This window comes from Ruditapes philippinarum, unplaced genomic scaffold (assembly GCF_026571515.1).
Source record: "Ruditapes philippinarum isolate M1 unplaced genomic scaffold, ASM2657151v2 ctg5486_1_1_1_1, whole genome shotgun sequence".
NCBI classification, from domain to species: Eukaryota; Metazoa; Mollusca; class Bivalvia; order Venerida; family Veneridae; genus Ruditapes; species Ruditapes philippinarum.
In genome coordinates, this window is record NW_026860845.1 from 4250 (window position 1) to 20794 (window position 16545).

The following is a 16545-nucleotide window of genomic DNA, read 5'->3' on the forward strand; positions in this document are numbered from 1 at the left end:
TATTTATCGTATAAGTTTGCCATTTTAGAAGGTAAGTATTCATGTATCCGTGTTTGTTTATAATTAGTCATCTATTCAATAATAGGAGGGGATTTATTTTTAACTCATTCACTACCCGTATTCAAGCGACGCGCAATTTAGATATTGCGATTATCACCTGTGTCTGTTTCTAACGCAATAGCTTTCCATCACGCGTGAATTTCATGATCAGGGAATTTCCGAATTTCTTATATTTTACTTTCTTTTTCACCTTTATTATGAACTTCCTTCCGTATTTTATATTTACAACATTACAGATATGAACTCAATTTATTTTCGACTATTAATGAGTATTTGATGGATTAAGTATTGCATGTAGTTTGTTGTTAGAAATAGATTAAGTGTTTAATTATACAAGGAATTCTTATTAGAGTATGTTGAGTAAATAAAGACATATTCTATTTTTATAATATATACGAAAATGTATGTAGACACATTTTGTAGCTGAATGATTTATGAAAGTAAAATAAAACACTATGGATTTTAATCCTAGCAGCTCAAATGATCTCTGCTTCGTAAACGTTCATGAACGTTTAGATTGTTATAATGGATTTTCTGCCCCTTTACCAATCTCTCCCTCGAGGGATAAATCGCTGACCTTCAGAAAATTAATCATCAAGCTGCAAAAAGAAATATGTGCCGAAGATTTTCGAAAGGTGAAGTTTCTATTTGGAGGTAAGTTATGGTGACTAAAGTTAATTATTTGGATGGCAACGTTACAAAGGTAATATCAATGAAGGCTTGAAGCTTCACGGCTTGTTACATTACATGAAGTTGACTCCGTGTTTGGATTCGAACCAGTAACAAGATCAAATATACTAATTGTAATATATAATGATAAAGTACCATTTAAGCGCTTGGAAATTTCTAAATATCTAAATAGTCATAAGGGATACTCTTATCATGCTAGGTATTTCTCCGGAACAAATGTGAAAACAACAACAACAAAACAGTTTATTGTCTTTTCTGATCGCAAGATCAGTAAATACATAGCTAACATCCACGGTCTAACACAAAATTTCCTAACAGACCTAACAACGCAAAGTAGTTCTCACTCAAAACTGCTTAAAAACCAGCAATTTAAAAGACAGAATAATTTTTAATGTAGGCATTTAACGAATTACAGTGCATTGAAAGTTCAGATTAGTCAATAGAAATATGAGGTTACAATCACAAATTTCGCGGATGAATATCATTTTAATCAATGAAAATGCTATTTTTAGCTATGTCGATTACTGAATACTCCAGGGCGCAGTACACAAATAAATCTGACTGCCGAGTAGTGGAATATATACATGTCGGACTGTTTTGGCGAGAAGATTTTCGCTTAATTATTTTTACCAGTGTTAAACAGGTTCATCGTGAACAAAATACCTCGAAATTGATAAGGATTACAAACACGAAATGGAAATTCTCAATTTAGAATTACAATGTATTTGTTTTTATTCAGGCTACATATTACGTATTACTTCACCGTGGTGCAGGGGTATCGCGCTCGTATCGCGCTCGTTTAGGGTGTGAGAGGCCTAAGGTTCAAATCCTAGTCGAGGTAACTTTTTTTTGAAGTGTCTTTTTTAAGGAAGTAGCCACAATATGCAAGGATAAAGTGTGGCTGTCATAAAAAATGATTTTTGATGCAACTCTAGTCATGCAAAATTCCATATGTATCAATCTCAAACTGTTATAGAAAAAAATCTTAACGCAGTCGCTGCGTAAGATGAATTATACTATATAAAATAAACTTATATAGGAAAATACATACAGATAGTCAGTATGATTTAGATCAGAAAATACCACAGAGCTTGCAGCCCTTTGATATATTATATTACGGGCACTCGTTGTTTGTTTTTCCATACAATTTCAAACTTTTTCAGGAGAAATAAAGAAAGGACGAATGGAAAAGATTTTGAATCTAATGGACCTTGTAACTGTCCTGAAAGAAAGATGTTTACTTGACGAGGATTCTATGACTAATCTTGTAGATACATTTGAGATCATAGAAAGGGACGATCTGGTGCAATTAGTAAGAGATTATGAAGCTGGCTGCAGCAGCTTGACGTCAACAATAATAGGTTAGTACAATAAAATTTATAATTTAATAGGCAACATAGAAAATTAAGAGAGCTTGTCATATTTCAAAGTAAAATTTATTCAAAATGATGATTTAATTTTTTACAATGGTTTTCAATTGATATTGTAGATTCTATTGAGCAAAACGAATCAACTCCAGCCGAGTGCCCAAGAGTCGACACACAGCAACATGTTTTTATAACCAACGAACAGGGAAAAGTCGAAGATACCTCAGAGCAACATTTTCTGCAAGAAGAAAACAACACATTTCCGTCGACGACATTGAAGTCAGGTACACGTTGCATTGCTTACTAAATGGCGAATCTAACTAAATAATGCATTTTTGATAACATTTTATATTATTGATTGATATCATGGATATCATCAATTATATATTTCCTAAGATTAAGAAACAATTTCATTTTAAATATACTTTTAATGATAATTTTAGGCATTGTTTGTTCAAAAATGTTTATTTGATTTTAGATGATGAGACACCTGCCATACTGACAATGGATCAAGGGACACAAACAGACGTGGCATTTGAGTGCGACCACCTTTCACCTGATCTTCAGAATGAGGATCTTTTACAATTGTTGTGCAATGAATCACTGCTGCTTTCTGGCGGATTTGAATTATTTGATCTTAGAAACAAACTTTCTAAGCTACATATGCTCCGTAATGAACAGGGCCTAAAGTTTTTGCGGTCTAAACTATTGCGTTTGTACCCGCAGTTGTTGTATTCAGATATATATAATAATTGTTAAATAAAAGAGTCTATCTTGGAGTAAAAAGATATATACATCTTCTTTAATTCGCAAACAAAATGATTTAATGTTAATAAAACGTTAAAAGTTGGGATCCCACTACAATATCAATGGTCTAAATATAGAATGAAGAGTTCATGTGTATTACGTGCACAACTGAACACGCGCGTTATACATGATGCATTCGTGCCTTGTCACGTGCGAGTATGACTTAAGCTTTATTTAGGTTTTTACAATTCATATGCAGATAATGAACTGTTTTGAAATAAGTAATTTTAAATACTGTTTGTACATAAATATAGAATACGATGATATCGAGTAGCTTTATTGATATTGCTAACTGTAAAGAAGCTCCACTATGGTAAAAAAACAACTAAAAGCATAAGGTTTAATTACTTACATAGCTCAAATGATTTACATAAAAAGGTAAAGGAAAAACTGGATGAGGGAATGATCTGTAAATGTGCACACAAGTTATTGTTTTAGACCTACATCAAATGGGATACAAATCTCGGAATAAATATTTCAAGTACGGTCATTTAAAAAAAACCCTTAGATTTTTGACACAAAGCTAATTCAATTTTATTATTTAATATTCGGGTATAAACATTAAGATTAACATGGGCATTTCAAAGCATGTACATAAAACTTAATTTATGTATCTTCATACTTAAAACATACCTTATAACATAATTGTTATCATTATCATTGTTGCATATAAGACCTTTTCATCACCATCGTTATCATCTGCAGCAGCAGCACCACCACCACCACAACCTTCATCATTATCATTTTTATAATATCATCATCATTTTATCATATCATCATCATTTTTATCATAGCATCATCATCTTCATCATTTAACTTCATTTGTACTAGGGTAGAAATTGAAACTATGTTATAGATGTAATATATTGTTGGAAATTTTTTACAGCATTTTTGGCCATCATAAATGACGGGTACAATTATGATACAATGTATTAGCATTGCATCATTGACTTAGTTATCATAAGTCAATTAAATAAAAAATGACAGTTTTCATCATTATAACAGTTGAATTACTAATAATTGATAAAATGTTGGAAAGAAAATAAACAAAATAGATTTTTAACCAAAACATATAAGCGACCAAAGAAAGAAAGGAAAAAGGTTTAATAAAATTAGAAAAGCTTTTTTTTCTTAATATTTTTTTATCTCTTACAGAGAACTAAGTTCTACGGGTATAAACTGTATTATAGACATGTAGGACAATGCTTAGTTCACCTTTATTTAGTTTAGTCTGTTCTATCGGTATTACTCATGTTTGTTTTACTCTATTCTTTAATTTGTATATGCATCATCATTATAGTGTATTTAGTTTAATGAGTTGCTTGAAACATACTTTTATGTTAACAAATAAATTAAGAAAAAAGAATGGTATTTTTTTCTTTCATTTATAAAAGTAAATGTACTTTTTAACTTTTGAACATGTTTTCTGCGGTAGAAAAAAATATATTTTGCTTGCCTTTCTGACTGTCTTACCAAGATAGAAGTATTTTGATGTTGGGTCTTTGTAGACTTAAAGAATACTTATGAAGTCAGGTACGTAGACCACTATGTGCAACCGGTCAAATAGATAAGCACAGCCCATGTTCTCTGTGAACAAAATATTGCAACAAAATTGCACTTATTCAAACTCTGATTTTATAATAAATAAGGTTTACAGCTGGAAGAATATACGTTGACTTGGCTAAGCACACTGGATAATAAAAGTAAGGATGTATTTTAAGATGTTATCTACATAGTTTGAGCAATATTGACACAAAACATGAAAAACAAGATCAACAAGAAAGGGCGGTGTTCAATAAACGCAACCCCCTACACGACCCAGCAACACAGGATTACCGACAAGAACCCAGCAGGACACCAAACAAAAACAGGACAGGGTACAGCCAATATTCAGACAAAATAAGGCAACGAAAATCTAATTACTCTAATTGACACAACTTGATTTCTTCATAGGATAAAGCAACAAAATATACACTTCGTCATAATTCATATTTGGTTTATAAAAAACAACTTCCAAAAAAACCGCCAAAAACAAATTGTTTATTCTCAAAACGAGTTTTGTCAAAACGTGAAGGCAAATGATAATGTAATTTCCTGAGATAGTGGATAAAACGAATTGTTTTCATTTCTTTTTTTAACTTGATCAATACAACAATAATCATTTCAAACTAAAGCAATAACAGTTTATGACCTTATTGATTTTCTAACATTATTAGTTCAAAACTTCAACAATGTATGTCAGGTATGACGATGAAAATGGGATTCCATTTTATTTTCAAAACTTCGTAAATACATATACGTGTTTCTATTTATATGTTAATGAGAAATTACAGGGTATTTTTTTGTTTCGATTTCAATTAAAGCTTTCTGGAAGTACACATATCTGGATGTAGACGTTGTCGCCATTGTTACGTGTAATATTGAAGAAAAAATATGAAGAACCAGTGCTAATCGCAAACTTAGACAAGATGGAGAAGATGCCAAAACCAGCAGAATGGCACTTCAGTCAGCTTTTGTTTAATATTGCAAAGAATATAACTGAGGGAGAACTTTCAAGGTTGAAAAGGATGTTCATAGGTGAGCAAAATAAAATATTTATTGAAGGTTTATTATTGATAAATCCAGATTATGGTATACTTCCGAATTTATGTTTTTTGACGATCGTAATTATCGTTCAATCATTTAATTGTGATTTAAATCTTTCATAAAACTGAACGATTATTGGCTATTTATTATAATCAATGAAGCAGAATTATGGAAAACAAAAACCTCTCTCTTCCAGTAATGCATGGTTTGAAACCATTATATTTAGTTTAGTTTGATGTTCCATTGAATCGTGGATCTCATCTTTTATTAAAATTGTGAGTTATGAATACACAGGAAACGGAATTTTGCAAGAAACTGAAGTTCAAGAAATCACTTCCGCATTTGAGCTATTTTCCTGCCTCCGCAATATACAATATTTGAGCAGTAAAAATATGGCGTGTCTACAGCAGATGCTAGAGCTGATAAAGAGAAAAGACCTAATCAAGAAAGCCATTGGATACTGTCAAAATGAGAAAGAAGAGGAAATGATGAGATTATGCAAGGCATTTGACGAAGACTTAGGTAAATAGTTTTATGTAATACTCTTGTGAATCAAACTGACTTTAAAAGCCCTTGAAGTTAAAAATCAGAATTATATACAGTTAATTCACTGTTTGTATAAGATATGATTACTTAAGGATTTTAATGTAAATGACAGTCATATATTGTAAATGATTTTACTTTCTTTTCAGAACCTGGTCACAGCTACGTAAGGTTCCATTTCGACCATCAGGAACCGGTTGATTTCAATTTTAATTTCATAAACTATTTCAAAATAAGAATGTCTGCCTTGTTGTTTATGCCAATTGAAAGTGTGATAGTTGTTGGGATTGAGGCAAATTATACGACCTGTGGTCCACGTGAGAAGCCTTGTCCCGGTGCTATTATTACTTTGATGATGCCTGTTTTGTACATTGATATATTACACGAAACAATCGAAGACAAAGACAAATTGTCAGCCGTTACATTGTTCGGGATTACCAGCGTTGAGTTGGAAAACAAGATATACAAGTTCACTGAAGGTTGGTAATTAATATTGACTGTAACTCGTTGAAGGAAAGTATAGATGCGATATTGTTATATGATCAATTTAATGTTTCTATAGTTTGATTAATTATAGAAAAACAAAAAACGTGATTTTTTATAAATATAACAATAAAAAGTAATTCATTTAGTCTACATTTATTTTTTTCATTTACGTTTAAAAACTCCTGTGTACGAAATTGATTCAGGGAAAAATATTCATGCCCCCACACATTCTTTCCTTGTTTGTTTTCACAGACGACAGCGTAAAGCAAGAGTGTAATCCAATGAAAGTTCATAGAGACCTAATTCATACGCAACTACTTGAGAGGGAAAAGAAACCTGAAGTGTGGTCAAAACAATTAGCAAGTAAAGACAACTTTTCGAATACGGGACATTTAGATAATAACTACAACGAGAAGCTATCAAGAGTTAACCAAAAGTCTGGTATGTCTATAACGTTATGGAAAATGTTTGGATCAATTACTGAGAAAACGACTTTGCCACATATTAGTCATGATGAGCTGCAGAGACAATGTATGCATGCAAAAGTTATACGGATTTATCCCCAATTGACGTATAGAAACGAGAAAGGGGCGATTGATTCATCATCAGAAAGTTCTGATCAAGAGGAGGCGAAGTTTAAATTCACAAAAAAATGAAGTTTTGAAAATTTTAGCCATTAGAAGTACGGGAAATAACAATGAATGGAATAATTGTGGTTTTATCATTAATTTTAATGTCATTTTTTATGCCGCCAAACATACATACAATCAGAAATTATGTTTTTTCGATATACATGTATGAAGATTGTTAAGCACGACTTTATTGTTCTTACTTGTTATTTCGCATGTTATTATTTTACAGGCGGTTCAACTATTCCTATATGTGTATTGTTAGATCGCCTTAAAGATATGTTACCTGCTTTGTTATTTGACATATATATACATGTATGTGATACGTAGGTTTTATAATGTCTGGCTTCCTTCAAAATCTCATTATATTTACTTTCTATCCATTCTTTTTCTCGCTTAGGGCACACGATTTTTGTTTACTTGGGACAATATGCCACTTTCCATGGAATAACAAAAAAGTGTCACAATCACCACTGTATGAGCATATCACATCTGCTAAAGTTTTAAATTTAACAGTTTACCACTACCTTTTGTATGCATGTATGATATCATTATGACTGTATCAATACGTAAAAAGATTTTATAAAACGATTAAATTTAAAAACAGTAATAATTGTTACATTTACATTTACGTCTTGGTGCATCTTGGTGCATTTGACATTGAGATATGTTCTACACAAATGCAAGAATTTGTATAAAAATACAAAGGGAAATCAAATTCAGAGCCGTACAATTGGGTGCATCTCTGCAGCATTGCGGCTGCATGGCGTGGATCCGCGACCGACTGCGCACACTTTTAGCATTGTAAAACAAACGCCGTCTCTCGTTGATCTGATAAAAGCGCAGTAGAATCGCCGTAATGATGCCTTAGCGACCTATACCTTAACAGAAACGATGCAAAAGTGAACAGGGGGTACAGTGTGAAAGCTGACTTGTGTGGAGATTGTATGGCGTTCTCTGAGATATCACTACGTTACTGGTTGGACGGTCAATGTGTTACTGTTGTAGAAAAAAACAACAGATGAACTGTGCGAAAACGAAGGGATCGAAGTTGAAACTTTTTTACGTTTTAAAGGTCTGTTACAAACTTAAAAGATGCACACGGATAGGTTTGACCGAGAATGTTGCTCAAGAGCTATGAGCGTACTAACTATTCTGCAGTTAGACGAACCGCCACGGTTCAAACGTATTTCAAACGCATTCGCAGTCGTTATTCCGTCAAATTATAATAAATTAACATAAGAATAATATTAAGTAAGTTTAATCACTAAATACGCCAAAATCTTCATTTTAACAGCAAAGGCAAATTTATATTAACCGATTGCATGACATTTAATCACCGCGCGTGTCAACAGGAAAGCAATGGTGGTAAAATCGGATGGGAACAATGTTGAAACGGATGAATCTATGATAGGCTAAAAACGGTCAATATTTTGTATATGTTACGTCGGAGAAACAGAGATAAAACGATGGTTGACAGATACAGTGGTAGAACTAATGTTAAGATAATCCCGTTCTGGCCAGTCAATTTCGCTTCCTTTGAAAAAGACATGAGCACTGTCAAAACTTTAGTTGATGAAGATGCAAGATATACCGTGGAGGAGATGAGTAACATATCTGGCCCTTGAGCGTCATTTGTGGTTTCCACTTTGAAAGAAAAGTTAGTTAAGGAAAGTGTGTGCCCGTTTGATCCCACAATTGCTAGCTTCTGACCAGAAAAGGAAGCTGGTTGAAAAAAAAACCGTCCTTATTGACTAGGTTCAAAGATCGAGACCCGAGACACCTGAGAGAAATTGTCACAGGGGATGAAACGTGACGTTTTATGAGCCCGACAATAAACTCAGTTTCAAAATGTGGGTAGGTGAAAACAGTGATCGCCCATTTGTTGCCTGAGCAATAGCATTAAAAGAGTTATATAAACTCTTTTTTTGACAGATGGAATAGTGACCCGTGTCGCTGAGCCTGAGAGAGGATGTGTAAATGAAATATTTGCTATGACCATGTTCTTACTGCAGTAGTTAATCACTACATTACAAAGAATCCAAGGTCCGTGGTGCGCAGGATCAAATTACTCCATGATAATGCACCTGCGCACCGGTGAGTCTTGGTTCAAGCTTATTTAGAGGAGCTGAGAATTGAGGTTTTGCTACATTCTGCTTATAATCCAGACCTCTCTCCTTGTGACTTTTGGTCAAATCCATGCAACAAATCTTGCCTTCGCTGTCACTGGTTCGAAGCCCGTAGTGCCGTCGGACGCGCTCGCTACCAGTGTAACAAGAGCCCGGTTTGAGCCGGGTGATGCTCCCCGAATAGGTTTTGGACACAGGAAAGTACACCTCTTGTAGTTTCAGAGTTATGTCCGTGGAAAAAGTTCAAAGTGCAATAATTCCAGAATAAGGCAAGGAAGAGTAACTGTTTTTAGCACTGCACTTGTAATCAATGTGATATATCAACCTACAAAGTTTCTTGTTGATATCTCTTATGGTTTCTGAGTTATGTCCAGGACAACTTCAAAAAGTAAAAATAAACAAAGGGCAATAACTCCAGAATCAGGCAATGCAGAGTTATGATTCTTGTGCACGCACATCTACCCAATGAGATATATCTACCTACAAAGTTTCATGTTGATATCTCTTATAGTTTTACAGCTATCTCCTGGACAAGATTTTTATAAAAGCGGAAATAATTCAAAAATTAGGCTTAACAGAGTTATGGTTCTTTTGCACTGCACTTCTACTCAATGAGATCTATCTTTCTACAATGTTTCATCTTGATATCTCTTATAGTTTTAGCTTTATGTTCCGGACAAAGTTCAAAGTGTTAAATTTAACAAAGGGCAATAACTCCAAAATTAGGACAAAAGGATTTATTGTTCTTATGCACTGCACATCTACCCATTGAGATCTATTCACCTACAAAGTTTCAAGTTGATATCTCTTATAGTTTTAGAGTTATGTCCCGGACAAGATTTTTCTATCAGGGGAGATAATTCAAAAACCGGGCAAAATAGAGTTATGGTTCTTTGACACTGCACTCCCCCTCAATACCCTCTACCACTGTATGAAGTTTAAACAAATTATCTCCAAGGGTTTTCAAGTTATGCTCCGGACAAGACAACGGACGGACGGACGGACAAGGCGCCGACTATATGCTCCCCCGAAATTTTTCGGGGAGCATAAAACAGTATACCCAAAGAAAAGTTTAAAAATGCTTTTTCGGAATGAAAAAGTGTGTAGATGTCCATCGTGAATATTTTGAAGGACTCTACTAATCATTTTTCACAGGTCTGACTTTTTTATATAAACGCGCTTCGTTTACATCTTATGTCGGCCTTTCTCTTACAAGCATGTTTGCCTGTGGTTTTATCGGTATTACATAATTATGTATTATTATTTTGCCAGAACTTATTATTTTACCACAACTTATAATAACAACACTTGTTTAACATGTTTTTAGTTATAACGACATTTCATTATTTTGCCACAATAACATTACAGTTTCACAAATTTAATTGGTGCAATCATCACTGTAGGTCACGTATGCATAAATAATTAACCCTGAGTGTGTGTCTTTTCTGGAGAATGTTACAAGCGTGCAAACTATCATGCTCTAAGTGAAAATGCTACCGTTGTAGGCAGAAATGTTCCTTGAAAGTACCTATGATGACTGAACATGGTCTGAAAGTGGCTAACATTCTGACAGAAAATCAAGCTCACTCTTTTATTATCTTTTATTCGTATTGTACCTTTGTCACCAATTGAGCCTTCAGACTATCATTCGTAATATTTTTCTCATGATATTAAAGATGTTAATGCGAAATGGGCATGAAAAGGCTTTCTTACAGACTTTCCTATATATATGTGTGATTTATGAAATACTGGTGGGGACATTTTAGCTTCATTAATTTCCGATTTCGTCTTCGTTAATTCACAATTTTAACTTCGTGAATAAACGATTTCAATTTCGCGAATTCACGATTTCAACTTCATGAATTCAACGTCATGAACTCATGTAACGAACTTCACGATTTCAACTTCACGAATTCACGATTTCATCTCAACGAATTCATGATTTCAACTTTTTTTCCATATTTTTCACGATTTGAACTTCGTCAAGACTGATAGACAGTTCCATTAAAAGGGGCATTTTAAAAATGCATAGGTTTAGATAAGACTTGCAAATATGTACAGTTTTACCAGTCTTAGAATTGTCGGTTGCATAACCTTTTCTATTACAAGTACGACAAGTCGGATATAGAAATCAAATGCCCCAAGGTTGATATTTGCAAACAAAGAGTGAATTAAATCTTCCATATTCAATACATATAAAACGTTTTTGAAACGTTCATGTTTTGCAAAAATAAAATAATTCTATTACGAGGGTGCATCAATAAATTCGTAAACTAATTCAAAATCGTCAAAACTATTAGTTCGATTAAAATAAAACCATAACTGCTGTGAAAACAGATTATTTCAAATTGAATCGTTCCATGTACACAACTTTGACGTCATCACTTATGACGTCATAAACCGTAAATGACGTCACGTTACGGACGTCCATTCGAAAATGGCGTCACACAGCGTCAACGAACAGCGCATCGTTATAAAGTTTTACACAAAACTCGGAAAGTCTTTTCCAATGTTCGTGAAGATTTGCAAAAGTTTACAGAGAGGCTGCTCTGTCAAAAGGTGCCATTTCAAAGTGGATGAATCGGTTTAAAGACGGTATAGAGGCAACTGAAGACGACAGATTGACCAGTGACTGTAACAGATGAAGAAACAGTCGCTGTCATTCAGGAGTACATACTCCGAGATAGACGAGTAAGTGTGGAGCACGTAGCAGATAAGTTCGCTATTTCATATGGTACAGCTCAGGACATTATGATTTATTAGGAATGCGCCGCGTTTCAGCAAGATGGGTGCCTCGTTTGTTGATGTCGGGGCAGATGGGGGTAAGGGTGAAAATGTTTCAGCAGTACGACAGGAGGTATCGTGAAGAAGGCGATGACTTTCTAAATCGAGTGATAACATGTGATGAAACGAGAACTCACTTTTTTGAACCGGAAAGCAAACGTCAGAGTTCTGTCTGGAAGCATCCTTCCTCGCCTTCCCCTACAAAAGCGATAATTTCCAAGTCAACCGGAAAGGTTATGGCCATTATATTCTGTGATACATACGGTGTAGTGCTTATTAACCACTTTGTTCCTCCGAAAACGACACTCACTTGGACCTATTATGCAACATTACTTAGAACGGAACTCATGGCAGCAATAAGGAGAAAGCGTCCACATCTACTTAGGTCCGAATTCATATCACATCAAAACACCGCGCCGAGCCATTCAAGCCACGTTGTCATGGATATACTAGAAAAACTCGACGTCGAACTATGACCGCACTCACCCTACAGCCCGGACCTAGCAATTTGTGACTTCTGGCTGTTTCCAACTTTAAAAAACAGTCTTCGTGGTACGATATTTGAGTCAAGTGAGGAACTGAGGTGTGCCGTGGACAGACAGCTGCGGGATATGGGACAAGTGCAAATAATGCATGGGACGTAACTTTGAGAATGAGTCATCATTTCAGGTACTTGAATTAAATCATTTCCCCGCTATTGATTTGTTGACGAATTTATTGATGCACCTTCGTATATACACATAATGAAAAGCAGAAAAAACTGAAACTCAAACTTTTCCAAGAAATATATTATTCATAGCGAACTTTAAAGGACGAAAACTGATTACCCGCCTGTTTCACGGTGCATATCCATATCGGTACCCCCTTTGCGAAATATGCTCAAACGGTACCCTCTATGTACATGCACAGGTCATTCTCTGCTAAAAACAAACCAGCGATGGATAACAATCCAGTAAAATTTCATTGTAATAAGGAAAGGAGGTATTGCGTTATTGTTATTGTAAAAAAAAAAATTCAAAATATATTTGTGAAAAATTAGCCTCCTTATCAATATCATTAAGGAATTGACATGTTTTTAAAATCTGCCCTGTAGTAAAAGGGTAGACAGCTGTCTGTCCCATTCTCGTAAGAGAAGGCGAGTCTTGTGATGCGTGTATGTGGTCGCACGGTCACTTTCCTTATCACATGTCATCGATAAATGTATGTGGTCGCACGGTCACTTTCTATACAATTTGTCCTCGATGCATGTATGTGGTTGCATGGTCGGAAATCTCATATAATATGAAAACGTTTTTATAAGTGTTTTGATACATACCCGTCTGGTGCAAAATCTTAATGTAGGAGCAGTAGTCCAGTGGTAGGACGCGCGCTTAGGGATCGAGAGGTCCCGGGTTCGAACCCCACTAGAGGCACTGCTAATTTCCTTGAGCAAGAAATTTACCTGCGATTGCTTCACTTCACCCAGGTGTAAATGGGTACCTGCGAGGGTGATATAAATCCGTTGCGCCAAAGTGTCGGCTGCACTAAGCGGAGTTAAAAGACTCCCCAGGGAGATTGATAGATAGATACCAGTAGCCCGATGACCAGGGGTAATAGCTGTAAAGTCGGTGAACGTGCGTAAGCATGAAACTTAGACTATAAAATGCAATTACTATTTAATGTTCTTAAAAAACGTTTAATAAGTAATAAGGAGTTTTAAAAGCCTAATTAGGAATTTGTTACTTCTGTTTAGGAGTTTAAAAAGCCTAATAAGGACTTCTCCACTTATAATTAGGAGTTATAAAAACCTAATTAGGATTCCTAAGTAAGAGAGATAAAAAAAAACCTGATCCTCGTTTACAACTGCATGTAATGAGGAAGTTAACCTGATTACAACTTTGGAACTCTTAATAAGGATTTCGAAAAGCTCAATTGGGAGAAATAAAAATACCATTAAGAGTTAAGAAATGAACTCTTAATTAGGACTGTCAGGAGCAAAATCAAAAGTAAAAAGTTCAAATAAATAACTTGTAACTTCTTCTAATAAGGTTTTTAAACGAAGAACAAATAAGAATTTTATTTTTCCTAATAAGATTTTAAAATTTCTTAATAGGACTGGCAAAGTCCTAATTAGTTTTAAATTTGCAAAAGAACGCAAAGCAATACATTAAAAAGCAGCAGCTGTCATCTTAAGTGGGCCGATGGATCGGGACATTCCTCGGGACATTCCTCTATGTCCCAAAGTTACTAAATAATTGAGCCGTGCCATGACAAAACCAACATAATGGGTTTGCGACCAGCATGGATCCAGACCAGCCTGCCCATCCGCGCAGTCTGATCAGGATCCATGCTGTGCGCTATCATTTTCTCTACTTGTAATAGAGTTGGTAAGCGAACAGCATGGATCCTGATCAGACTGCGCGGATGCGCAGGCTGGTCTGGGTCCATGCTGGTCGCAAACCCATTATGTTGGTTTTATCATGGCGCGGCTCATATAAAACAAGTACAATGTATTTCATTTTGATTTGACAACAAAAATGTATCCTTTGGATATTTATATAAATGTTTGCTTGAAAGTGCGTTCTAAGTGATTTATTATGAATATTAATATGATGAATATTATTTTCAATAAATTTCTTCAATAAAAGTAGTTTACCCAAAGTTGAGCATAGTATATCTTTAAATACAAATAATTTGTAACTTGGGCTGTCGGCAAATGTTTCGCATAAACAAGCAATCATCTGCAAATGAACCATTTACCTGTTGGATTTACCTCCCTTTGAACATAAACTGGGTAAATCATGTCGACGTTTAAATTTTTTTTCTAATATAAATACTTAAACTTGGTACATACTTATTTGTTTACATGTAACAATTCAAATTAAACATTAGTGCACTGTAAGAAAAGTAACTTGATATCGCTAGGAAGAATACTTTGGTCATTAACCCTTTCAGTGTAAAAGAATTTAACATTTGTAAATGCTAGATCAACGGGCGCAAATGCAACTAAATTTGACAATCATCCACCTTGTCTTTCGACACAAAAATCGTAGAAAACCACTAAGACCACGGACTGAAATTCAGGCCAAGATCGGTATATTTTAACTTGGATGGTGGTATTTTGATTAGAAGACACTCCAACCTATCTAATTGAATATGAGCCGCGTCACGACAGAACCAACATAGTGCGTTTGCGACCAGCATGGATCCAGACAAGCCTGCGCATCCGCGCAGTCTGATCAGGATTCATACTGTTCGCTATCAGTTTCACTACTTAAATAAGGTTTGTAAGCTAACAGCATGAATTCTGATCAGAATGCGCGGATGCGCAGGCTGGTCTGGATCCATGCTGGTCGCAAACCCATTGTGTTGGTTTTGTCGTGACGCGGCTCAATTAAAGTTATTATTTTCAAACATACCTAAAAAAAGTTTTGGAATTTCCCTACCCTTCATCCTCAAGAAACTTTGATAATTGCATGAACAAAATTATCCAGTTCTGGACAACGTAAAACAAAAACTTCAATTACATTTTAAATGTTTTACTTTCAGTTAAATCTAATCACTTTTTGGAAATTTAAAACCAACCTTGTGAACTGAGAAAATTGTAATAAATCACAAATTTATTCTTTTCTAAATTCAATCATTTGACTATAAAAGACAAATTTTGTTATACATGTATAAACAGTCTCTAAATGCATGACGTCATCGCACTAAATTTACGACAATACTGAAAGAGTTACTACTGGTTCACTAGTTTGCATATTATTTATAATTTTATATTATCTAGTTTAAAAACAACATCACGGAAACAAACATGAAAGTATGTGATTCAAACTTGAAATGCATTGGACATACAACTATGCTTTAGTAACCAACATTAATAGCTTTCTTTGAAAATAAGGCAACCACAGTTATCGTCCATGTTGTCGTCTGCATCGTTGAAGACAGGAATGCACGTGCTGAATACTAACATCGTCATATCAGTGCTACTTTAGGTCCATAATGATCATAAAGATGCGCATGTATTCTGTTATTTCACGGAAGGTTAATTTTAATCCTGTTCTGTGGTTAGAACACATTTTTCAATAAAATGCACGTGATTTGCGTTCTCTTCTGTGACTACAATGAAAAAGTGTTTTCTTTACTGATTGAAAAATTGTCTCGTTTAATTAGACTAAGGTAATTTACTTTTCTATAGCGTGTTGATATTTTATATCTGAACTTGCGACAGTTTTAATCGTCTTTTCACATCAACGTCGTCTGCTTGCGCTCCGTCGGTTGTTCACTTCTTGTCGTCTGCTTCACGAAACGTTTTATCTGTGCAGTATCTCAGAATATATAGAGCAAAATGTTGTATAGAAGTTCAAGAGGCAAACTTGCACAGTGTTTTACTTTATCAGAATTGTACTATTTTTACTTGCAAAAGTTATGGTTGCGGTTGTAAGCAAGAACTTATTGTTAATATCCCTCGAGAAATCGAATGTG

At 34.7% G+C, this 16545-nt stretch overlaps 2 protein-coding genes across 2 annotated transcripts; both read left to right on the forward strand.

Moving 5' to 3' along the window:
- Window positions 1-255: 255 nt before the first annotated feature.
- Window positions 256-4290, forward strand: LOC132713533 (uncharacterized). The gene is made up of 4 exons (XM_060696176.1): window positions 256-714; window positions 1914-2111; window positions 2240-2401; window positions 2596-4290. Exons 1-4 carry the CDS (start codon window positions 516-518, stop codon window positions 2874-2876), a joined length of 840 nt encoding a protein of 279 aa, XP_060552159.1. The 5' UTR covers window positions 256-515; the 3' UTR covers window positions 2877-4290.
- A 967-nt stretch (window positions 4291-5257) lies between these two features.
- Window positions 5258-7781, forward strand: LOC132713535 (uncharacterized). Its single transcript, XM_060696177.1, has 4 exons — window positions 5258-5501; window positions 5805-6032; window positions 6203-6532; window positions 6792-7781. The coding sequence occupies exons 1-4, from the start codon at window positions 5393-5395 to the stop codon at window positions 7193-7195; spliced, it is 1071 nt and encodes a 356-aa protein (XP_060552160.1). The 5' UTR covers window positions 5258-5392; the 3' UTR covers window positions 7196-7781.
- Window positions 7782-16545: the final 8764 nt, after the last annotated feature.

Excerpts from the sequence above, each read along its gene's own strand:
- LOC132713533 (XM_060696176.1), top strand. The coding sequence starts at position 516 with ATGGATTTTAATCCTAGCAGCTCAAATGATCTCTGCTTCGTAAACGTT. Across the intron at positions 2,112-2,239 it reads CTTGACGTCAACAATAATAG|ATTCTATTGAGCAAAACGAA; the intron begins GTTAGTACAATA and ends TTGATATTGTAG. Across the intron at positions 2,402-2,595 it reads GTCGACGACATTGAAGTCAG|ATGATGAGACACCTGCCATA; the intron begins GTACACGTTGCA and ends ATTTGATTTTAG.
- LOC132713535 (XM_060696177.1), top strand. The coding sequence starts at position 5,393 with ATGGAGAAGATGCCAAAACCAGCAGAATGGCACTTCAGTCAGCTTTTG. Across the intron at positions 6,033-6,202 it reads GGCATTTGACGAAGACTTAG|AACCTGGTCACAGCTACGTA; the intron begins GTAAATAGTTTT and ends CTTTCTTTTCAG. Across the intron at positions 6,533-6,791 it reads GATATACAAGTTCACTGAAG|ACGACAGCGTAAAGCAAGAG; the intron begins GTTGGTAATTAA and ends TTGTTTTCACAG.